Source organism: Oncorhynchus nerka, linkage group LG10 (genome assembly GCF_034236695.1).
Source record: "Oncorhynchus nerka isolate Pitt River linkage group LG10, Oner_Uvic_2.0, whole genome shotgun sequence".
Lineage (NCBI taxonomy): Eukaryota > Metazoa > Chordata > Actinopteri > Salmoniformes > Salmonidae > Oncorhynchus > Oncorhynchus nerka.
Window position 1 is genome coordinate 90677596 of NC_088405.1, and position 26293 is coordinate 90703888.

Genomic DNA, 26293 nt, shown 5'->3' on the forward strand with positions numbered 1-26293 from the left:
CATATGCACCTGCAGGACATATGCACCTGTACGACATATGCACCTGTACGACATATGCACCTGTACGACATATGCACCAGAATCTTATGTCTCCCTGCTTTATCATGGTTTTAACTATGTGCATAATTCCAGTCCATAATTCCAATGCATAATTCCAGTGCATAATTCCAGTCCATAATTCCAGTCCATAATTCCAGTGCATAATTCCAGTGCATAATTCCAGTGCATAATTCCAGCGCATAATTCCAGTGCATAATTCCAGTGCATAATTCCAGTCCATAATTCCAAGTCCATAATTCCAGTCTATAATTCCAGTCCATAATTCCAGTGCATAATTCAAGTCCATAATTCCAGTCCATAATTCCAGTCCATAATTCCAGTCCATATAATACAGTATAATACAGTACAGTAATGCAGTTCACACTAAAAAAAAGATTAGCCTACTGGAGCTTGGTTTATTTATTTTCCCAAGAGAGCATATGGTACACTACATCTATGGACTTTTCTGTTTTTCTGTTGTGCAGTAGCCTACATCATATATGTATTTGTTAAAAGGATTTTTGGGCCTGGGCTCATGAAATGTATTTCATATATGGCTCAGGTGTGACTTTTATTTAATTTTATTTAACCTTTATTGAACTAGGCAAGTCAGTTAAGAACAAATTCTTATTTACAATGACGGCCTACCAGGAAACAGTGGGTTAACTGCCTTGTTCAGGGGCAGAACGACAGATTTTTACCTTGTTCAATCCAGCAACCTTTCAGTTACTGGCCCACTAGGCTACCTGCCGCCTCTACACTCTAACCACTAGGCTACCTGCCACCCCTACACTCCAACCATTAGGCTACCTGCCGCATCTACACTCTAACCACTAGGCTACCTGCCGCCTCTACACTCTAACCACTAGGCTACCTGTCGCCCCTACACTCTAACCACTAGGCTACCTGCCCTACACTCTAACCACTAGGCTACCTGCCGCCCCTACACTCTAACCACTAGGCTACCTGCCCCCCTCCTACACTCTAACCACTAGGCTACCTGCCGCCCCTACACTCTAACCACTAGGCTACCTGCCGCCCATACACTCTAACCACTAGGCTACCTGCCGCCCCTACACTCTAACCACTAGGCTACCTGCCGCCCATACACTCTAACCACTAGGCTACCTGCCGCCCCTACACTCTAACCACTAGGCTACCAACCACCCCTACACTCTAACCACTAGGCTACCTGCCGCCCCTACACTCTAACCACTAGGCTACCTGCCGCCCCTACACTCTAACCACTAGGCTACCTGCCCCCCTCCTACACTCTAACCACTAGGCTACCTGCCGCCCCTACACTCTAACCACTAGGCTACCTGCTGCCCATACACTCTAACCACTAGGCTACCTGCCGCCCCTACACTCTAACCACTAGGCTACCAACCACCCCTACACTCTAACCACTAGGCTACCTGCCGCCCCTACACTCTAACCACTAGGCTACCTGCCGCCCCTACACTCTAACCACTAGGCTACCTGCCCCCCTCCTACACTCTAACCACTAGGCTACCTGCCGCCCCTACACTCTAACCACTAGGCTACCTGCCGCCCATACACTCTAACCACTAGGCTACCTGCCGCCCCTACACTCTAACCACTAGGCTACCAACCACCCCTACACTCTAACCACTAGGCTACCTGCCGCCCCATTAATGCTGATCAAAGCTCTAATCAAATCAATCTAAGTCTAATCAAATGATGCTTTGTGATGCTTTATGATGCTTTTGAATACCGGGGTACCCAGGAGAAAGGTGATTTATTCTCGGGCAAAATATCAGGAAAATATCAACCATAATGTATATATGAATGTCATGAGGGATACATTCTAGCAGTCTAGTGTGTGTGTGTGTGTGTGTGTGTGTGTGTGTGTGTGTGTGTGTGTGTGTCTGCGTGTGTGTCTGCGTGTGTGTCTGCGTGTGTGTGTGTGTGTGTGTGTGTGTGTGTGTGATGTGATGCCAGGTAGGTAGGAGTATTTTGGGAAGTGGTACAGACAGGGGTGTGGGAGTAGGGATGATGGCTAATGTGATGCGGTTGTTGTTGTGAACACAGCAGTCAGTGAGGCGCCAAGCTCTGTGATCTCAGCCCGCTGATGAGAGCTAATGAGATTAGTGAGAACCCAGGTGTGTGTGTGTGTGTGTGTGTGTGTGTGTGTGTGTGTGTGTGTGTGTGTGTGTGTGTGTGTGTGTGTGTGTGTGTGTGTGTGTGTGTGTGTGTGTGTGTGTGTGTGTGTGTGTGTGTGTGTGTGCGCGTGCGTGTGTTCATGTGAGTGTGTGTGTAGCCAGCTATTATTCAAGACAAATGAGGTAGTGGCCTACATAGAAAAATATGGGATACCTCATTAGATTTTCTAGTCTGACATTTTTACTTTTCTGAGCCAATAGAAATTAGAGTTAAAATATGACACCCTCTTGGCAGAATGTGAACTTGAAGCAGAGTGACTTGAAACCAGCTTCCTCTCTGACATACATTCACTTCATCCATCTCTGTAGCACAGCTTCTCTACTGGTAGAACTCCCGATGGATGTCAATCTGAGCTAGAATTTGAATAAGTCTCACATCAGTCCCACTGAGTAGAGACCCAAACTAAGTTGTAATTTCCTCATAATTTCTATGCATTTTACAAGCTTTAACACAAAGAAAGCCTTTGGTGGCCATAAATCAGATGAAACGTGTGAACTGTGCGACCTGCACATCTGTCAGGGCAGGGTCATGTCACCTCTGTCAGGCACCCACACAACGGGCCAGCACTGGACAGGAAGTGACATCAGCTCCCAGGGAGGAGCGCTTCCTGTCTGCCATTCTTCACTGGAGACAAAAAAAAACACAGCGATCAGCAGGAAAACATCAGATCACTTCCAACATCCTCTCCACACCTAACCACACTGCAACACACACACGCACGCACGCACGCACGCACATGCACACACACACACACACACACACACGCACACACGCACACACACACACGTTTAGGTAGATGCTTATAGAAGAAACCACCAACCACCAGCATCTATTTTTAAAAGACTCTATCCCAACCATCTAGATTTCAAGACTGAGATTTGCACACAAATTGTGTTTTCAGAAAGTATTCATTCATTTAAAATGGATTACACTTTTGTGTCACTGGCCGAGTCACATAAGACGTTGAAAGGACTCACTCTGTGTGCAATAATAGTGCTTAACATGTTTTTTGAATGACTACCTCATCTCCGTAACACATACAATGAATTATCTGTAAGGTCCCTCAGTCCAGCAGTGAATTTAAAACACAGTTTCAACCACAAAAACCAGGGAGTTTTTCCAATGCCTTGCAAAGAAGGGCACCTATTGGTAGATGGGTAAAAATAGCAGACATTGAATATCCCTTTGATTATGGTGAAGTTATTCATTACACTTTGGATGGTGTATCAATACACCCAGTCACTACAAAGATGCAGGTGTCCTTTCTAACTCAGTTGCCCGAGAGGAAGGAAACCACTCAGGGATTTTATCATTAGGCCAATGGTGACTTGAAAACAATTACTGAGTTTAATGGCTGTGATAGGAAAAAACTGAGGATGGATCACCAACACTGTAGTTACTCCACAGTACTAACCTAAATGAAAATAATCCAAAACATGGATCCTGTTTGCAACAAGACAATAAAGTAATACTGCAAAACATGTGGCAAATAAATGAACGTTATGTCCCGAATACAAAGTGTTAGGTTTGGGCGAAATCCAACACAACACATCACTGAGTACCACTTCATATTTTCATATTTTATGCTTGTCATTGCCAGAAACAGAATAGAGCTAAGCACAGCCATATTCCTAGAGGAAAACATGGTTCAGTCTACTTTCCAACAGATACTGGGGAGACCAATTCACCTTTCAGCAGATCAATAACCTATAACAGGGTTTCCTACTCAGTCATCGGGACCCCCAGCGCTACACAGCTGATTCAAATAATCATAATCATCCAGTTTTGATCATTTGAATCAGCTGTGTAGTTTTAGGGCAAAAACCAAAATGAGCACCCCTTGGGAAAAGCTGACCTAAAACACAAGGCCAAATATACACTGGAGTTGCTTACCAAGACGACATTGAATGTTCCTGAGTGGCCTAGTTACAGTTTTTTTTTTTTTGAGTGGCCTAGTTAAATTAAATCGCCTTGAAAATCTATGGCAAGACTTGAAAATGGCTGTCTAGGAATGATCAACAACCAACTTGACAGAGCTTGAAGAATTTTTTAAAGAATAATGTGCAAATATTGTATAATCCAGGTGTGCAAAGCTCTTAGAGACTTACCCAGAAATACTCACACAGCTCTTAGAGACTTACCCAGAAATACTCACACAGCTCTTAGAGACTTATCCAGAAAGACTCACAGCTCTTAGAGACTTACCAGAAAGACCCACAGCTCTTAGAGACTTACTCAGAAAAACTCACAGCTCTTAGAGACTTACCCAGAAAGACTCACACAGCTCTTAGAGACTTACCCAGAAAGACTCACACAGCTCTTAGAGACCTGCCCAGAAATACTCACACAGCTCTTAGAGACTTACCCAGAAATACTCACAGCTGTAATCACCGCCAAAGGTGATTCTAACAAGTTTTGACTAAGGAGTGTGAATACTTATGTAAATTAAATATTTATATATTTCATTTTCAATAAATGTACAAACATTTCTAAAATCATGTTTCACTTTGTCATTATGGCATTTTTATTAGATAGATTTAGGTAGATGTATTTAATCCATGTTGAATTCAGGCTGTAACACAACAACATGTGGTAAGTCAAGGGGTATGAATACTTTCTGAAGGCTCTGTAAGGGAGACATGTAACAAAGAGTCTTGTTGTAGAATATTCTGTACTATAAGTTCACTTTAATTTCACCTGTTTGTGGAGGTCTGTGTTTTGCAGATGTCTGGCCCAGAGGGAGACCTATCAGAGGAAGACCTATCAGAGGAAGACCTATCAGAGGGCGACCTATCAGGGGAAGACCTATCAGAGGGAGACCTATCAGAGGGAGACCTATCAGAGGGAGACCTATCAGAGGGCAACCTATCAGGGGAAGACCTATCAGGGGAAGACCTATCAGAGGGAGACCTATCAGGGGGAGACCAATCAGAGGGTGACCTATCAGAGGAAGACCTATCAGAGGGAGACCTATCAGAGGGCGACATATCAGGGGAAGACCTATCAGGGGAAGACCTATCAGAGGGAGACCTATCAGAGGGAGACCTATCAGAGGAAGACCTATCAGGGGAAGACCTATCAGAGGGCGACCTATCAGGGGAAGACCTATCAGGGGAAGACCTATCAGAGGGAGACCTATCAGGGGGAGACCAATCAGAGGGTGACCTATCAGAGGAAGACCTATCAGAGGGCGACCTATCAGGGGAAGACCTATCAGGGGAAGACCTATCAGAGGGACCCCTATCAGGGGAAGACCTATCAGAGGGAGACCTATCAGGGGAGACCTACCAGAGGGACCCCTATCAGGGGGAGACCTATCAGAGGGAGACCTATCAGGGGGAGACCTATCAGAGGGAGACCTATCAGGGGGAGACCTACCAGAGGGAGCCCTATCAGGGGAAGACCTATCAGAGGGCGACCTATCAAGGGGAGACCTATCAGAGGAAGACCTATCAGGGGGAGACCTATCAGAGGGTGACCTATCAGGGGACGACCTATCAGAGGGAGACCTATCAGAGGGCGACCTATCAGGGGGAGACCTATCAGAGGAAGACCTATCAGGGGGAGCCCTATCAGAGGGAGACCTATCAGAGGACAATAAAAACTTGGGTGAAGATAGATTAGTGAATAACATCATGACCCTCTCCATTTCAAATTAATCCCTTGTCTGTGTTCCCCGGGGCATCTTTCCCATTCACCATAACCCCATCTTTCCCATTCACCATAACCCCATCTTTCCCATTCACCATAACCCCATCTTTCCCATTCACCATAACCCCGTCTTTCCCATTCACCATAACCCCGTTTTTCCCATTCACTTTAACCCTGTCTTTACCATTCACCATAACCCCGTCTATCCCATTCACCATAACCCCGTCTATCCCATTCACCTTAACCCTGTCTATCCCATTCACCATAACCCTGTCTATCCCATTCACCTTAACCCTGTCTATCCCATTCACCTTAACCCTGTCTATCCCATTCACCATAACCCTGTCTATCCCATTCACCATAACCCTGTCTATCCCATTCACCATAACCCTGTCTATCCCATTCACCATAACCCTGTCTATCCCATTCACCTTAACCCTGTCTATCCCATTCACCATAACCCTGTCTATCCCATTCACCTTAACCCTGTCTATCCCATTCACCATAACTCTGTCTATCCCATTCACCATAACCCTGTCTATCCCATTCACCATAACCCTGTCTATCCCATTCACCATAACCCTGTCTATCCCATTCACCTTAACCCTGTCTATCCCATTCACCATAACCCTGTCTATCCCATTCACCATAACCCTGTCTATCCCATTCACCATAACCCTGTCTATCCCATTCACCATAACCCTGTCTATCCCATTCACCATAACCCTGTCTATCCCATTCACCATAACCCTGTCTATCCCATTCACCTTAACCCTGTCTATCCCATTCACCATAACCCTGTCTATCCCATTCACCATAACCCTGTCTAGCCCATTCACCTTAACCCCATCTTTACCTTTCATTCCTAGAGGAGAAGGGTGTGTGTGATAGTGAGTGAAATTCAATACATCTCCTCTGAAATATCAAAGGCCACCAGAACCTGCTGCACACGACAGGCTGTCTCTGTTATTAAAGAGAAAACTACTGGAACCCCCAGTCGATGTGTGATTGACAGCCCGGGTTCCCCCTCTCTCTCCACCTGTCTGTCTGACTTTGATTGACGGAACTCCACAATCTCCCGCCCTACACTGGCCCTTATCTCCGTAACAGGGGGTGGCTTCCTCTGCAACCCCCCACTCCTCCCCAATGGTACTACCCCTCTAAACCCCACAAGCCACGGGCGAAAGCTGAAAGGTCTCCCGCGGGCTCCTATGGAGGGGCCAGGGGCAACCCCCACCCCGGGATGACACACACAAGCAGCCCCAGCAACCCCCTAGTACCCTAGAACTGAGCCCCAGAGACACTGCTGTCTGAACATCTGAGCCCCTCAGCCTTGCAGCCTAGAACAGCCTGAGCAGAGCTGTGTGGTAGGTAGTATCTCTATCCTATCCCCTCAGGGCCACAGTGAGAAGGAATGAGGTGAGAGAGAGAGAGAGAGAGAGAGAGAGAGAGAGAGAGAGAGATACAGAGAGACAGAGAGACAGAGAGACAGAGAGAGAGAGACAGAGAGACAGAGAGAGAGAAATGGTCTGGGGTCTGCTCACCAACCAAGAATTCACAAAATGGGACAAACACCAAATTGAGACTGCATGCAGAATTCTGCAAAATAATCCTCTATGTACAACGTAAAACAGAGCAGAATTAGGCCGATACCCACTAAATCCAGAAAAGATACATTAAATTCTACAACCACCTAAAAGGAAGCAATTCCCAAACCATCTATAACAAAGCCACCACCTACAGAGAAATTAACCTGGAGAAGAGTCCCCTAAGCAAGCTGGTCCTGGGGTTCTGTTCAAAAACACAAACACCCCCCACAGAGCCCCAGGACAGCAGCACAATTAGACCCAACCAAATCATGAGAAAACAAAAAGATAATTACTTGACACATTGGAAAGAATTAACAAAAAAACTGAGCAAACTAGAATGCTATTTGGCCCTAAACAGAGAGTACACAGTGGCTGAATACCTGACCACCATGACTGACCCAAACTTAAGGAAAGCTTTGACTATGTACAGACTCAGTGAGCATCGCTTTGCTATTGAGAAAGGCCGCCGTAGGCAGACATGGCTCTCAAGAGAAGACAGGCTTTGTGCACACTGCCCACAAAATGAGGTGGAAACTGAGCTGCGCTTCCTAACTTCCTGCCCAATGTATGACCATATTAGAGACACACATAGTATTTCCCTCAGATTACACACATCCACAAAATAATCTAATGTTTGATAAACTCCCATATCTACTGGGTGAAATACCACAGTGTGACATCACAGCAGCAAGATGTGTGACCTGTTGCCACAAGAAAAGGGCAACCAGTGAAGAACAACACCATTGTAAATACAACCCATATTTATGTTTATTAATTTTCCCTTTTGTACTTTAACTATTTGCACATCGTAACAACACTGTGTATAGACATAATATGACATTTGAAATGGCTTTATTCTTTTGGAACTTCTGTGAGTGTAATGTTTACTGTTAATTTTTTATTGTTTATTTCACTTTTGTTTATTATCTATGTAAACATATGTTGCCCATGCCAAGAGAGAGGGGAGGGAGAGAGAGAGGGAGAGGGAGAGGGAGAGGAGAGAGAGAGAGAGAGAGAGAGAGAGAGAGAGAGAGAGAGAGAGACAGAGAGACAGAGAGACAGAGAGGCTCACAAACACACACATGTGGCACGGACTAATGGGTACACCTCTTTTGGAGGCAACCAGGCACATGATAGGATTGTGGACAGCGTGCTGCATATCATTAACCCTATATTAACTTGAAGAGGTTCTGTGTGACTTAGACGGTGGAGCATGGCTCATGCAACGCCCAGGTTCGTGCTGTTCGAGTCCCGCTGGGGGACCATCCATATGTTAAATGTATGAACGCGTGACTGTAAGAGCGTGGATAAAAGTGTCTGCTAAACGACATATATATTTTCATATAGAGGTTGATGATTTGTTATTATCCCCCATTCTGAGTGGGATGAAGTGGGCCACACATAGACACGCACAGAACCTATCTGTCACCCAGGAGGAAAGCAGCGCAAGTAGAGATGGAGACTGACACAGAGCCACAGGGAGGGTGGGGACTCATTCCCTCTCACTCTCTCTCTTTCTCTCATTCTCTCGCGTTCTCTCTCTTTCTCTCATTCTCTATCTTTCTCTCATTCTCTCGCGTTCTCTCTCTTTCTCTCATTCTCTCACTCTCTCTTTCTCATTCTCTCTCTCTCATTCTCTCTCGTTCTCTCATTCTCTCTCTCTTTCTCTCATTCACCCTCTTTCTCTCACTCTTTCTCTCATTCTCTCTCTTTCTCTCATTCTCTCTCTTTCTCTTTCTCTCATTCTCTCTCTCTCTCTCACTCTCTCTCGTTCTCTTTTTCTCATTCACCCTCTCTTTCTCTCATTCTCTCTCTTTCTCTTTCTCTCATTCACCCTCTCTTTCTCTCACTCTTTCTCCCATTCTTTCTCTCATTCCCTCTCTCTTTCTCTCATTCTCTCTCTTTCTCTTTCTCTCATTCTCTCTCTCTCTCACTCTCTCTTTCTCTCATTCTCTCTCACTCTCTCTCGTTCTCTCATTCTTTTTCTCTTTCTCTCATTCACCCTCTCTTTCTCCCATTCTTTCTCTCATTCCCTCTCTCTTTCTCTCATTCTCTCTCTTTCTCTTTCTCTCATTCTCTCTCTCTCTCACTCTCTCTTTCTCTCATTCTCTCTCACTCTCTCTCGTTCTCTCATTCTCTTTCTCTCATTCACCCTCTCTTTCTCTCATTCACCCTCTCTTTCTCTCATTCACCCTCTCTTTCTCTCATTCACCCTCTCGTTCTCTCATTCACCCTCTCTTTCTCTCATTCACCCTCTCTTTCTCTCATTCACCCTCTCTTTCTCTCATTCACCCTCTCTTTCTCTCATTCACCCTCTCTTTCTCTCATTCACCCTCTCGTTCTCTCATTCACCCTCTCTTTCTCTCATTCACCCTTCTCTCATTCACCCTCTCTTTCTCTCATTCACCCTCTCGTTCTCTCATTCACCCTCTCTTTCTCTCATTCACCCTCTCTTTCTCTCATTCACCCTCTCTTTCTCTCATTCACCCTCTCTTTCTCTCATTCACCCTCTCTTTCTCTCATTCACCCTCTCTTTCTCTCATTCACCCTCTCTTTCTCTCATTCACCCTCTCTTTCTCTCATTCACCCTCTCTTTCTCTCATTCACCCTCTCTTTCTCTCATTCACCCTCTCTTTCTCTCATTCACCCTCTCTTTCTCTCATTCACCCTCTCGTTCTCTCATTCACCCTCTCTTTCTCTCATTCACCCTCTCTTTCTCTCATTCACCCTCTCGTTCTCTCATTCACCCTCTCGTTCTCTCATTCACCCCTCTCTTCTCTCATTCATTCACCCTCTCTTTCTCTCATTCACCCTCTCTTTCTCTCATTCACCCTCTCTTTCTCTCATTCACCCTCTCTTTCTCTCATTCACCTCTCTTTCTCTCATTCACCCTCTCGTTCTCTCATTCACCCTCTCTTTCTCTCATTCACCCTCTCTTTCTCTCATTCACCCTCTCGTTCTCTCATTCACCCTCTCGTTCTCTCATTCACCCTCTCGTTCTCTCATTCACCCTCTCTTTCTCTCATTCACCCTCTCGTTCTCTCATTCACCCTCTCGTTCTCTCATTCACCCTCTCTTTCTCTCATTCACCCTCTCTTTCTCTCATTCACCCTCTCTTTCTCTCATTCACCCTCTCGTTCTCTCATTCACCCTCTCTTTCTCTCATTCACCCTCTCTTTCTCTCATTCACCCTCTCGTTCTCTCATTCACCCTCTCGTTCTCTCATTCACCCTCTCTTTCTCTCATTCACCCTCTCTTTCTCTCATTCTCTCTCACTCTCTCTCGTTCTCTCATTCACCCTCTCGTTCTCTCATTCACCCTCTCGTTCTCTCATTCACCCTCTCGTTCTCTCATTCACCCTCTCTTTCTCTCATTCACCCTCTCGTTCTCTCATTCACCCTCTCTTTCTCTCATTCACCCTCTCTTTCTCTCATTCACCCTCTCGTTCTCTCATTCACCCTCTCTTTCTCTCATTCACCCTCTCTTTCTCTCATTCTCTCTCACTCTCTCTCTTTCTCTCATTCTCTCTCACTCTCTCTCGTTCTCTCATTCTCTTTCTCTCATTCACCCTCTCTTTCTCTCATTCACCCTCTCTTTCTCTCATTCACCCTCTCTTTCTCTCATTCACCCTCAGTTCTCTCATTCACCCTCTCTTTCTCTCATTCACCCTCTCTTTCTCTCATTCACCCTCTCTTTCTCTCATTCACCCTCTCTTTCTCTCATTCACCCTCTCTTTCTCTCATTCACCCTCTCGTTCTCTCATTCACCCTCTCTTTCTCTCATTCACCCTCTCTTTCTCTCATTCACCCTCTCTTTCTCTCATTCACCCTCTCGTTCTCTCATTCACCCTCTCTTTCTCTCATTCACCCTCTCTTTCTCTCATTCACCCTCTCTTTCTCTCATTCACCCTCTCTTTCTCTCATTCACCCTCTCTTTCTCTCATTCACCTCTCTTTCTCTCATTCACCCTCTCTTTCTCTCATTCACCCTCTCGTTCTCTCATTCACCCTCTCTTTCTCTCATTCACCCTCTCTTTCTCTCATTCACCCTCTCTTTCTCTCATTCACCCTCTCTTTCTCTCATTCACCCTCTCGTTCTCTCATTCACCCTCTCTTTCTCTCATTCACCCTCTCTTTCTCTCATTCACCCTCTCGTTCTCTCATTCACCCTCTCGTTCTCTCATTCACCCTCTCTTTCTCTCATTCACCCTCTCTTTCTCTCATTCACCCTCTCGTTCTCTCATTCACCCTCTCTTTCTCTCATTCACCCTCTCTTTCTCTCATTCACCCTCTCTTTCTCTCATTCACCCTCTCGTTCTCTCATTCACCCTCTCTTTCTCTCATTCACCCTCTCTTTCTCTCATTCACCTCTCGTTTCTCTCATTCACCCTCTCGTTCTCTCATTCACCCTCTCTTTCTCTCATTCACCCTCTCTTTCTCTCATTCACCCTCTCTTTCTCTCATTCACCCTCTCTTTCTCTCATTCACCCTCTCTTTCTCTCATTCACCCTCTCTTTCTCTCATTCACTCTCTCTTTCTCTCATTCAATTTGCTTTATTGGCATGATGTAACAATGTACATATTGCTTACTTTGAAATGTACAGATTCAAAATTGTCAACGGGACAACAGTAACAACAATAACCAATGATCAAAATAACCATACTTTGAACAATAACAATAAGCATACAGTAGAAGACATGTGCAGGTTGATTGGTCTGTCAGACACTGTCCCTCATTTTATGGCAGGCAGCAATGTAGTGCGCCGCCAACCCACAGCTCTCTGCGTCCTCCCCCAACAGGACGGGTAGCCTACTCTCATCAGAGAGGTCTTTGAAACCTTGAATAAGGGTTTCAAATGTGGGGAAATTACACTCTCTAATTGTTTTATATGTATATATATATTTATTTATTTTCAGATAGCACTGCATTTTGCTTTGTGTTTGTGTTTCCCAATAAGCAATGTAGTTTTGTATTGCTTGTGTTGTAATTTGGTTTATATTGATTGATTGGATGTTCTGGTCCTGAGGCTTCAGTGTGTTAGTAGAACAGGTTTGTGAACTCAGCCCCCGGACCAGCTGGATGAGGGGACTCTTTTCTTTGCTCAGCTCTTGGCATTGTAGGGCTTGGTAATGAACGGTAGCTCTCTAGGAACAGGGTTGGAGTGAAAAACCTACAGGAGGGTAGCTCTCTAGGAACAGGGTTTGAGTTAAAAACCTACAGGAGGGTAGCTCTCCAGGAACAGGGTTAGAGTGAAAACCTACAGGAGGGTAGCTCTCCAGGAACAGGGTTAGAGTGAAAACCTACAGGAGGGTAGCTCTCCAGGAACAGGGTTAGAGTGAAAACCTACAGGAGGGTAGCTCTCCAGGAACAGGGTTGGAGTAAAAAACCTACAGGAGGGTAGCTCTCCAGGAACAGGGTTGGAGTTAAAAACCTACAGGAGGGTAGCTCTCCAGGAACAGGGTTGAAGTTAAAACCTACAGGAGGGTATCTCTCCAGGAACAGGGTTAGAATGAAAACCTACAGGAGGGTCTCTCTCCAGGAACAGGGTTGGAGTTAAAACCTACAGGAGGGTCTCTCTCCAGGAACAGGGTTGGAGTTAAAACCTACAGGAGGGTATCTCTCCAGGAACAGGGTTGGAGTTAAAACCTACAGGAGGGTATCTCTCCAGGAACAGGGTTGGAGTTAAAACCTACAGGAGGGTCTCTCTCCAGGAACAGGGTTGAAGTTAAAACCTACAGGAGGGTATCTCTCCAGGAACAGGGTTGGAGTTAAAACCTACAGGAGGGTCTCTCTCCAGGAACAGGGTTGGAGTTAAAACCTACAGGAGGGTCTCTCTCCAGCAACAGGGTTGCTTAGCTCTGTTCTAGACCAAACACAGCCAAAGGGGCTGAGCAAAAGGGGCTGAGGACGCTTCTGGAGGGGGCGGAGGGGGACAGGAAGTCCCACGGTATCCACGGGAACTCTCACATTCCATCTTCCGCAGTCTCCCAGCATGCTCGCTGAGCTGAGCCTTCAACATCACCGCACGGAGCAGAGCAGACAGAGCAGCAATTCCTCCTTTTTATGTGTTTTATATTATTGAACCTTTATTTAACCAGGCAAGTCAGTTAACAACAAATTCTTATTTACAATGACGGTCTACCGGGTAACGGTGAGTTAACTGCCTTGTTCAGGGGCAGAATGACAGATTTTTACCTTGTCAGCTTGGGGATTCAATCCACCAACCTTTCAGGTTCCGGCCCAACTCTCTAACCACTAGGCTACCTGACACACCTCCACTCTAACCACTAGGCTACCTGCTGGTTAGTGGCCCAACTCTCTAACCACTAGGCTACCTGACACACCTCCACTCTAACCACTAGGCTACCTGCTGGTTAGTGGCCCAACTCTCTAACCACTAGGCTACCTGACACACCTCCACTCTAACCACTAGGCTACCTGCTGGTTAGTGGCCCAACTCTCTAACCACTAGGCTACCTGACACACCTTTGAGGCTGTAGCTGGGGCTACATGGGACTGGGGCTACATGGGGCTGGGGTTACATGGGGCTGGGGCTACATGGGACTGGGGCTACATGGGACTGGGGCTACATGGGACTGGGGCTACATGGGACTGGGGCTACATGGGACTGGGGCTACATGGGACTGGGGCTACATGGGACTGGGGTTACATGGGACTGGGGCTACATGGGGCTGGGGCTACATGGGGCTGGGGCTACATGGGACTGGGGCTACATGGGACTGGGGCTACATGGGACTGGGGCTACATGGGACTGGGGTTACATAGGACTGGGGTTACATAGGACTGGGGCTACATGGGACTGGGGCTACATGGGACTGGGGCTGTAGCTGGGACTACATGGGACTGGGGCTACATGGGGCTGGGGCTACATGGGACTGGGGCTACATGGGGCTACATGGGACTACATGGGACTGGGGCTACATGGGACTGGGGCTACATGGGACTGGGGCTACATGGGACTGGGGCTACATGGGACTGGGGCTGTAGCTGGGACTACATGGGACTGGGGCTACATGGGACTGGGGCTGTAGCTGGGACTACATGGGACTGGGGCTGTAGCTGGGGCTACATGGGACTGGGGCTGTAGCTGGGACTACATGGGACTGGGGCTACATGGGACTGGGGCTACATGGGACTGGGGCTGTAGCTGGGACTACATGGGACTGGGGCTACATGGGGCTGGGGCTACATGGGACTGGGGCTACATGGGACAGGGGCTACATGGGACAGGGGCTACATGGGACTGGGGCTACATGGGACTGGGGCTACATGGGACTGGGGCTGTAGCTGGGGCTACATGGGACTGGGGCTACATGGGACTGGGGCTGTAGCTGGGGCTACATGGGACTGGGGCTACATGGGACAGGGGCTACATGGGGCTGGGGCTACATGGGACTGGGGCTACATGGGACTGGGGCTACATGGGACTGGGGCTGTAGCTGGGGCTACATGGGACTGGGGCTACATGGGACTGGGGCTGTAGCTGGGGCTACATGGGACTGGGGCTGTAGCTGGGACTACATGGGACTGGGGCTACATGGGACTGGGGCTGTAGCTGGGACTACACTGTTCTTTGCTCAGGACATGAGCTCCCACGGTTGGGAGAGGGGAGTTATTTAGGAGGGCTAGGGAACATGCTTAGGTCGTATCTAGCCTGTGATGTACAAATGTCTCACTTCTTTTGCATATAGTGTAACTAGCCCTATGTGAAAGGGTGACGAATGAGGCCCATTGACGGGGATATTTAGAGTTGAGAGAGACACACACAACCAATCACACACACCCAAATGCACACATACACACAGACACCCTCCTGATCGGAGAATCTCCAGACCAAGGAATAATGGACTGTGTGTAAACTGAGATGTTTCAAATGAGGCAACAGGAACTGGGCTTGTGATGTACTGATACCATGCCATCCTTCAGACCAGATGAGACAATCAGTAGATAGAGTACACACACGTACAGACGCACGCACACACGCACAACAGACACACACACACCAGGCACACACACACACCAGGCACACACACACACGCCAGAAAAACACACAAACCACACCACACACACACACACAAACAAACACATACACACAAGACACCAGACACACAAACACACCAGACACACACACACACACACACCAGACAACAGACACACACACCAGACACACACACACACCAGACACACACTTACAATAAATATTCTCTTTGAAACTGTTCCATCTAAGCTCACTTTGGGACACAAGTATTTATCCACATCTGAAGGCTTTCTCCAAACAGAAAAACAAGTGAATGGGGGGGAGGGGGCAGGAGACAATAGAGGTCTCTCTGTGGGGCTGAGTGGAGGAGGTGGGTGGAGGGTGGATGGGGGGAGTGGGGAGAGGAGGAGGGGAATGGGGTGAGTGGGGAGAGGAGGAGGGGAGGGTGGATGGGGTGAGTGGGGGAGGAGGAGGAGGGGGAGGGTGGATGGGGTGAGTGGGGGAGAGGAGGAGGGGGAGGGTGGATGGGGGGAGTGGGGAGAGGAGGAGGGGAGGGTGGATGGGGTGAGTGGGGGAGAGGAGGAGGGGAGGGTGGATGGGGGAGTGGGGAGAGGAGGAGGGGGAGGGTGGATGGGGTGAGTGGGGAGAGGAAGAGGAAGAGGGTGGATGAGGAGAGTAGGGGAGGAGGAAGGGGGGTTGGTGGGAGATTGGAGGGATGAGGGAGGAGGAGGAGGGTGGATGGGGAGTGGAGGGAGGAGAAGGATGAGGGTGGATGGGGAGTGGAGGGAGGAGAAGGATGAGGGTGGATGGGGAGAAGAGGAGGAGGGTTGATGGGAGGTTAGAGGGAAGAGGATGGGGGACTGGGAGGAGGAATTTGTATGGGGAGAGTGGGGGAGGAGGTTGGATGGGGAGAGTGGGGGAGGAGGTTGGATGGGGGAGTGGAGGGAGGCAGAGGAGGTTGGATGGGGAGAGTGGGGAGAGAATGAGGAGGGTGTATGGGAGAATAGAGGGAGGAGGTGGAGGGTGGATGAGAGAATAGAGGGAGGAGGTGGAGGGTGGATGGGAGAGTGGAGGGAGGAGGAGAAGGGTGTATGGGAGAGTGGGGAGAGAAGGAGAAGGGTGTATGGGAGAGAGGGAGGAAGAGGAGGGTGGAGGGGAGAGTGGAGGGAAGAGGAGGAGATTGGATGGGAGAGTGGAGGGAGGAAGAGGAGGGTGGATGGGAGAGTGGAGGGAGGAGGAGGAGGGTGTATGGGAGAGTGGAGGGAGGAGGATGAGGGTGGATGGGAGAGTAGAGGGAGGAGGAGGAGGAGGAGGGTGAATGGGAGAGTGGAGGGAGGAGGAGGATGAGGGTTGATGGGAGAGTGGAGGGAGGAGAAGGATGAGGGTGGATGGGGAGAGCGTGGGGAAGAGGAGGAGGGTTGATGGGAGGTTAGAGGAAGAGGAAGGAGGGTGGATGGGGGATTGGGAGGAGGAATTTGTATGGGGAGAGTGGGGGAGGAGGAGGAGGGTGGATGGGAGAGTAGAGGAGGAGGAGGAGGGTTGGTGGGAGATTGGAGGGATGAGGGAGGAGGAGGAGGAGGAGGGTGGATGGGAGAGTGGAGGGAGGAGGAGGAGGGTGGATGGGAGAGTGGAGGGAGGAGGAGGAGGAGGGTGGATGGGAGAGTGGAGGGAGGAGGAGGAGGAGGATGGGAGGTGGATGGGAGAGTGGAGGGAGGAGGAGGAGGAGGGTGGATGGGAGAGTAGAAGGAGGAGGAGGGTTGGTGGGAGATTGGAGGGATGAGGGGAGGAGGAGGAGGAGGGTGGATGGGAGAGTGGAGGGAGGAGGAGGAGGGTGGATGGGAGAGTGGAGGGAGGAGGAGGAGGAGGGTGGATGGGAGAGTGGAGGGAGGAGGAGGAGGGTGGATGGGAGAGTGGAGGGAGGAGGAGGAGGAGGAGGAGGAGGAGGGTGGATGGGAGAGTGGAGGGAGGAGGAGGAGGGTGGATGGGAGAGTGGAGGGAGGGCTGATCTGAACTGAAGCCAGTCTGAAGCAGAGGAAAAGGGGAAAGTGAAGAGGCATCTATTAGATGTCAGTGGGCTTTTGTGTCCATGTCAATGAGCAGGATTAAGGTATTTAAAATAATCTGACTGAGGCTCGGAGAGGTCACAGCACAGACAGGGAGAGAAGACGAGTTTTTCCTAGCCACCGTGCTTCTACATCCGCATTGCCTGCTCTTTGGGGTTTAAACTGGGTTTCTGTACAGCACTTTGTGACATCTGCTAATGTAAAAAGGGTTTTATAAATAAATGTGATTGATTGAGAGGAGCATATGGCAGAGCAGGGAGAGCAGTTGCTCTTATACATAGAGTTAGATAGATAGACATACATTCATCTAAAGCGCCACCAAATATTTTGCTGTGCGACTTGGGAGTTTTATTTTGGAAGCACCGTGTGACAAAAAAAGATTCCGATAAAAAAAATCAAAGCCTGACAATATTCTAAACAGTCTGAAGCCCCGCCCCCTTTCACTCAACAGGCACACACAGACACTTCCTGTTTCTCTCAGCATGCACTTAACAGATTCTTCCAAAGCAACAACAGGCTACCACTTTCCACGTTGCTTCTAAAATTCAATCCATGTTTTCTCTATTATAATATTAGTTTGTGTATCTTTCTTCGCAAAATGTGAGTTAGTTCGGCTAAAGAAGCTGGCATGCGACTAAGAGATCATTTATGCTTGATCTGAAAATGTGGTTGGAGGCGCCATATGGATGGTGTGACGCAATAGAGGAGCCTCCGGAGGCATGAAGAGGCCAAATTGAGCTCCGTACCGCATCACAGTGTGCATCTCAAAATGTGTATAGCTCCGCATTGACATGATTGGTTGACGGTCGGTGATGGCGAGAGGTCCTGTATAAACACGAACTCACTTCCTTAACAACTTCCTACACAACAGCGCTGCTGGGCGAAGCGCAAGAAGTATGAATGTCCTGACTTCTGCAGAGGCGATCTCACTGTAAATGCTGCATGGCCAATGCAGACGTCGAATTGACCATGCAGCGCCTTTAAAGCTAATTGCTATTGCTAATCGCTATCTACACTGAATAAAAATACAAAACATAAATGTGTTGGTCCCATAAGCTGAAATAAAAGATCCCCGAAATGGCACATATTCACAAAAATGCAAATTTCTCTCAAATGTTGTCCACAAAATTGAATGTTAATTTCTCTACCATAAGCCACCTCCAATGTCGTTTTAGAGAATTTGGCAGTACGTCCAACCAGCCTCACAACCTCAGACCACATACTGTATAACCACGCCAGTCCAGGACCTCCACATTCGGCTTCTTCACCTGAGGAATCGTCTGAGACCAGCCACCAGGACAGCTGATGAAACTGTAGGTTTGCACAACCGAATAATTTCTGTACAAACTGTCAGAAACCATTAGGGCCAAACCTCTGCATGCTCGTTGTCCACACCAAGGTCTTGAACTTACTGTAGTTTGGCGTCGTAACCAATTTCAGTGGGCAAATGCTCACCTTCGATGGCCACTGGCACGCTGGAGAAGTGTGCTCTTCAGGGATGAATCCCAGTTTCAGCTGTACTGAGCAGATGGCAGACATTGTGTATGGCGTCGTGTGGGTGAGCGGTTTACCAACATGTCAACATTGTGAACAGAGTGCCCCATGGTGGCAGTGGGGTTATGGTAAATGGAAAATGTTACAGTTGAGCATGTTTGGGATGCTCTGGATCAACATTTACGACAGCGTGTTCCAGTTCACGCCAATATCCAGCAAATTCATACAGCCAGAAGAGGAGTGGGACAATGTCCCACAATCAACTCCATGCAAAGGAGATGTGTCGCGCGGCATGAGGGAAATGGTGGTCACACCAGATACTGACTGGTTTTCTGACCCACACCAGATACTGACTGGTTTTCTGAACCACACCAGATACTGACTGGTTTTCTGAACCACACCAGATACTGACTGGTTTTCTGACCCACACCAGATACTGACTGGTTTTCTGACCCACACCAGATACTGACTGGTTTTCTGACCCACACCAGATACTGACTGGTTTTCTGACCCACACCAGATACTGACTGGTTTTCTGACCCACACCAGATACTGACTGGTTTTTTGACCCACACCAGATACTGACTGGTTTTCTGACCCACACCAGATACTGACTGGTTTTCTGACCCACACCAGATACTGACTGGTTTTCTGACCCACACCAGATACTGACTGGTTTTCTGACCCATGCCCCAACCTTTTTTTAAAGCTATCTGTGACCAACAGATGCATATTTGTATTCACAGTCATGTGAAATCCATAGATGGGGCCTCCTGAGTGGCGCAGCGGTCTAAGGCAATGCAATGCAGTGCTTGAGGCTTCACTACAGATCCGGGTTCGATCCCGGGCTGTGTCGCGTCTGGCCACAACCGGGAGATGGTGGAGGCGGCGCATAACTGGCCCAGTGTCGTCTGGAGAGGGTTTGACCGGCTGGGATGTCCTTGTCCCATCGCGCTCCAGCGACTCCTGTGGTGGGCCGGGTGCAGTGCACGCTGACACGGTCGCCAGGTGTACAGTGTTTCCTCCGACACATTGGTGCGGCTGGCTTCCGTGTTAAGCGAGCAGTGTGTCAAGAAGCAGTGTGGCTTGTTAGGGTCATGTTTCGGAGGACGCATGGTTCTCGACCTTCACCTCTCCCGAGTCCGTACGGGAGTTGCAGCGATGGGACAAGACTGTAAACTAACAATTGGATACCACGAAATTGGGGAGAAAAAGGGTCAACAATTATTATATATATATATATATACTGTATATCATCCATAGATTAGGGCCTAATGAATTTATTTCAATTGACTGATTTCCTTATATGAACGGTAACTCAGTAAAATGTTTGAAATTGTTTATATTTTTGTTCAGTGTAGCTTGCTGGCTAGCTAGCTAAATGCACTAGCTAGGGCAAAGCAAACATGATCTCTAATACAGGTGACTACCAGTGATGGTGTCCTGTAGATCAGTATGCTGTCTGTACAACGGCATGTTCTGAATCTGATAACCCATTCTAAAATCGTTGTCTAAATGTAACATCTATGCATCTATTCAAATTCTAGGTTCCCCTGAGAAATACTGACCAGCACTTTGGTTCCTACACTGTCATAACTCCTACCTGGCTTTTCATTTGTTGTCATGCCAACCGTAGAATTAGATGAATAATTATTATGATTCCAACAGTTCACCCAAGTGTTTAGATCTACTGTATATTGTCAAATTGCAATATTTGTTGGAAAAATCACATTTAGATTTCTTTGCCCATATCGCCCGAACAAACTGGTAACGGCACCATTATGCAAATATTTAGTGATACAGAAAGAAAGTTAAAAAAAGATTATTCAGGAGGTGTGGTTCAAAACTGAGTAGGATTCAAATAGGCCCAATATAGGCTAAATCTCAATCCATTTTTTACATATATTTTTCTAGCTATCAATGATCCTCCTACACACACACACAGGTAGATAGTAACACACACACACACACAGGTAGATAGTAACACACACCGCACAGGGCATCCATTTCATATGTAGATAACCTCAATCAGGTAGTGGAAAATGACTGTAACAGCTTTCCTCGCAGATAAAAAATAATGCAATAAACATGTTTCCCCCACTGAAATCCCAACGCTTCATATTGTGTGTTTACAAATGAGAGAGAATAAACCACAGTAAATATGACATTTGTTATTTTAACAAAATAATAAGGCTTCATTAGCATGTTTTTTAATTATTCGGAGGGATTATCTGCAGTCTATCCCGGGGTCTTATGAGAGAGATCTAATTAGTGAATCACTCACCCTCAGATTCTCTCTCTCTCTCTCTCTCTCTCTCTCTCTCTCTCTCTCTCTCTCTCTCTCTCTCTCTCTCTCTCTCTCTCTCTCTCTCTCTCTCTCTCTCTCTCTCTCTCTCTCTCTCTCTCTCTCTCTCTCTCTCTCTCTCTCTCTCTCTCTCTCTCTCTCTCTCTCTCTCTCTCTCTCTCTCTCTCTCTCTCTCTCTCTCTCTCTCTCTCTCTCTCTCTCTCTCTCTCTCTCTCTCTCTCTCTCTCTCTCTCTCTCTCTCTCTCTCTCTCTCTCTCTCTCTCTCTCTCTCTCTCTCTCTCTCTCTCTCTCTCTCTCTCTCTCTCTCTCTCTCTCTCTCTCTCTCTCTCTCTCTCTCTCTCTCTCTCTCTCTCTCTCTCTCTCTCTCTCTCTCTCTCTCTACCAGGAGAATTAGCTAACACTAGCCCGGCTAATTACAGCACCGCAATCGAATCTGCTCTCTGAGACAAGAGCACACTAATGAGCCCTTGTTTATTGAACTTAACGACTTCAAGAAAAAAGATACAAGTTGGAGTTGTTATTTTTATTACCTATTTCGGGGGAAATAATAAGTCATAATTGAGATGGTATCTATCAGTGATAACCTCACACCTAAGCCATGGACCCAATGTGCCTGGCTGGCTGGCTGCCTGCCTGCCTGCCTGGCCCAGCATATGGAGAGGAGACACTGTCACTCCACTGGGTCCTCTTTGAATGTCGTATTAGTCTATGAAAATCTACATTCCCTTTCCCCCACAAACCAAAATAAATAATCGTATTTTACAGGTGCCGGGAGAGCAATATGAATTGTGCTGAGGCCAGTGCACCTGTTTGTTTTGATGTATCTCCTGTAAGCATAAGGCACTGAGCAGTCAAAAACACAACCGCAGTGTTCTGGCACTGAGAGAGGATGAGTTCAACAGAAGTTACTGGGTTCATCTGCCCATGTTCATCTGAGCCCTGTTTGTTCACTGAAGTCTGAAGGTGTGTGATGGTAGAGAGAGGAGGAAGGGGGCTGGGTGGGGGGGTTCCAGCTGCCCCCCACCCCGCCCCAGGGGCACTGACCCTTTCTGGCCCAGCGAAGCGGAACGTTGGGCGGTGAGGGGAATAGGAGAGGAGGGGGGCAGAACACGTGAGCCAGGTATGTGCCCCACTTCTCGCCTCTCCTCTCCTGGCATGGGGAGACCTGCGCCACAGCTGATGTGCATCTGTGTCCTTCCTGTAGCGCGGATCAGTGAATACATTACCACAGCAAACACTACTGCCATCCACCTTTACAGAGGCAACACAGGTGTACGTGTGTGTGTGTGTGTGTGTGTGTGTGTGTGTGTGTGTGTGTGTGTGTGTGTGTGTGTGTGTGTGTGTGTGTGTGTGTGTGTGTGTGTGTGTGTGTGTGTGTGTGTACGGGCATGTCCATGAGAGTTTGGCCTGAATATACGTACATTCTCTTGGAATACTGAAATCCAACAATATACTGCATAATTACATAATTACATACTGTACATACATACATGCATACATACATACAGTACACACACACACACACACACACACACACACACACACACACACACATCCATCCATCCATACATACATAAGCACCACGTCTCCCAAATCCTCTTTCAGTGGGATTTCATCTTCACCAATGAGCTCCAGGTTCCATTTGACAAAAAGCAACAAATCAGGTCTGCCCCGTGGCACTAAACAATAACTGGGGTGAACCAACTCAACTCTGTGGGGTGTAAATCAAAGCTTTCTCCTATTTGGTATGTTCCAGTTCTGCTCCGTAAGCAGCCGTGCTGTAGTAGCCACAGTACAGCACAGAGAGAGAGGACGGGCAGCAGACCCAGTCAGGGGAATAGAGAGACAGTAGTGGAACCACACTATCCAGCCAACATTAGCTCACACAGCCGTTGAGATGCAGTCGTTTTGGGAGATCAACAGAGTAAATACAACCAGGATTATTGTGTTAGATAGATGTCATAACACAGACAACATAACAACAACTATATCATCTCCAGTACTCTGGGTCTAACACAGCTACCAGCAGGCCTGGTAATGGTCCAACAACAACTATATCATCTCCAGTACTCTGGGTCTAACACAGCTACCAGCAGGCCTGGTAATGGTCCAACAACAACTATATCATCTCCAGTACTCTGGGTCTAACACAGCTACCAGCAGTTCTGGTAATGGTCCAACAACAACCATATCATCTCCAGTACTCTGGGTCTAACACAGCTACCAGCAGGCCTGGTAATGGTCCAACAACAACTATATCATCTCCAGTACTCTGGGTCTAACACAACTACCAGCAGGCCTGGTCCAATAACCTTAGTTCAGTAAGCCTAAAGAGGACGCCCAGGTCTGAAGACTCCTGTCCAGCTGAGACAGATACATGCACAATGTGGAAGAGAGAAGGCCTGTGTTTAGGTGCCCTGGAGGCATGAGGGAGGGAGGGAGGGCGGGATGGAGAGAGGGAGGGAGGGAGGGGAGGGGGAGGGAGGGGGAGAGGGAGGGAGAGAGAGAGGGGGCTCCAGGCACTTTGGCAGCTATTGTTTCACAGTCCATTATCCATGTGGGTTTTATTAAGGGGAGCGGAGAGGAGAGAACAGCCTCCTCATTCTGGCTCCCCTCGTCCTCCCTCACTGTGGAGGAGCACACACTGTGGAACCTGATCACTCCACATACACTGTAGTACTCACTGTAGTCCTCACTGTAGTACTCACTGTAGTACTCACTGTAGTACTCACTGTAGTACAAATAGAGCCATAGGGTGGGTAGGCTCTGGGCCAAACCTCAGTAGATACATGAGCTGACTGTTCTAACCTGACCCTCATACTGTTCCCTCACTGCATCAGCAGCCTCATAGGAGGCCACACACACACACACAATGCGATCACAGTAGGAGTAGTTGAGCATGCGGAGGAGTGTGTGAAGGTACCTGTCGATGATGACGGGGTCAGACGGGGTCTCATTGCGGTTGCCACAGCTCTTCTTGTCACAGCAGCGGCTGAGGGGTACAGAGAGGCGAGAGAAGGAGAGAGGGGAGAGTGGGGAGAGAGGGGAGAGATTGAGAGAGGAGAGGGAGGGGAGAGTGGGAGAGAGGGGAGAGAGAGGAGAGTGGGGAGAGAGGGGAGAGATGGAGAGAGGAGAGGGAGGGGAGAGAGGGGGAGAGAGGGAGTGGGGAGAGTGGGGAGAGTGGGGAGAGTGGGGGAGAGAGGGGAGTGTGGGGGAGAGGGGAGAGGGGGAGAGAGGGAGGGGGTTAGAAAGATAAATAAAAACACACTCATGTTTCAGGGAGAACTGCTTCAGCCAGGCCCAGACCTCCACAGGATAAAGGGGAAGGTAGCCTTCCAATTATCAAACAGCCTGGTCCTGTTCTGAAGGCTGAACTAAGGCTTTCCCAGGCCCACCCCGCCCTTTGTCACCTGTAGAACAGACTGCCTCTGTCTGTGTGTCTGGGTGCATTATTTTTCTCTACATATGGCTTTGTTAAAGCAGCCCACAAAGACAGGCCATACAGAGGCCAGCCTGGTTAGGGGCGACAGGTGTGCTAGGGGTGGGCTGGGGGAGCGGGGGTGGACTGGGGGAGCGGGGGGTGGGCTAGGGGGAGCGGGGGAACGGGGAGTGGGGAGCAGGTTGGGGGAGCGGGGGGTGGGCTGGGGGGAACGGGGAGTGGGAGCAGGTTGGGGGGGAGCACCCCTAGTATCACCTGAGGCAGGTAGCAGGCACCCCCCTCCCTCTCTCCTCCCTTTCACTTCACCGTCTTGGGTGAAACATTCTCTGTTCACTGCTAACCTGACACCCTCTCGCCTGCTTCTCTCTGTTCACTGCTAATCTGACACCCTCTCGCCTGCCTCTCTCTGTTCACTGCTAATCTAACACCCTCTCGCCTGCCTCTCTCTGTTCACTGCTAATCTGACACCCTCTCGCCTGCCTCTCTCTGTTCACTGCTAACCTGACACCCTCTCGCCTGCCCCGCTCTGTTCACTGCTAACCTGACACCCTCTCGCCTGCCTCGCTCTGTTCACTGCTAACCTGACACCCTCTCGCCTGCCTCGCTCTGTTCACTGCTAACCTGACACCCTCTCGCCTGCCTCGAAGGCAAAATATTTGAGTGGTCCCCCTTTTGATGGCAGAGAGCGTTTTACAGGAGCAGTGCAGTTAAGAATGTGATTTTCCGGTTTTCTTTACTTATATTTCAAAACTATGAAATTGTGAAAATGATGATTACACCCTTTTTGTGAGCTGTTTTTGAAAAATGGCTGAAATGTCATTTCATTCCGCTGGGAGGGAGTTTTTGGCCCAGATGAGGAAGGGCAAGAGGGAGGGGATACCCAGAGTGGACGCTACGAGAGCAAAAGCTCTTGTTGTATTATATTGTATGACAACATAATCTGATTTTATGATAATTCAGTGCCTTGCAAAAGTATTCATCTTCCTTGGCATTTTTCCTATTTTGTTGCATTACAACCTGTAATTTAAATTGATTTTTATCTGGATTTAATGTAATGGACATACACAAAATAGTCCAAATTGGTGAAGTGAAATAACAAAAATAGAAAACGTAAAAGTGGTTTTGTGTATATGATGTATTCACCTCCTTTACTGTGAAGCCCCTAAATAAGATCTGGTGCAACCAATTACCTTCAGAAGTCACATAATTAGTTAAATAAAGTCCACCTGTGTGCAATCTAAGTGTCACATGATCTGTCACATGATCTCAGTATTTATACAGCTGTTCTGAAAGGCCCCAGAGTCTGCAACACCACTAAGCAAGGGGCGGCACCATGAAGACCAAGGAGGTCTCCAAACAGGTCAGGGACAAAGTTGTGGAGAAGTAGAGATCAGGGTTGGGTTATAAAAAAAAATATCCAAAACTTTGAACATCCCACAGAGCACCATTAAATCCATTATCAAAAAATGAAAATAATATGGCACCACAGCAAATCTGCCAAGAGAAGGCCGCCCACCACGGACCAGGC

General features: G+C 48.1%; 1 protein-coding gene across 10 annotated transcripts in view; it reads right to left on the bottom strand.

Moving 5' to 3' along the window:
- LOC115119506 (transcription factor COE1-A-like) overlaps window positions 1-26293 on the bottom strand; it is a 389994-nt gene that overhangs the window by 339212 nt on the left and 24489 nt on the right. For all 10 annotated transcript variants that reach the window (XM_065023924.1, XM_065023922.1, XM_065023916.1 and 7 more), the window contains exon 6: window positions 24250-24318. In XM_065023924.1, coding sequence (XP_064879996.1) covers window positions 24250-24318 — 69 coding nt within the window. The remainder of the gene's footprint in view (window positions 1-24249; window positions 24319-26293) is intronic.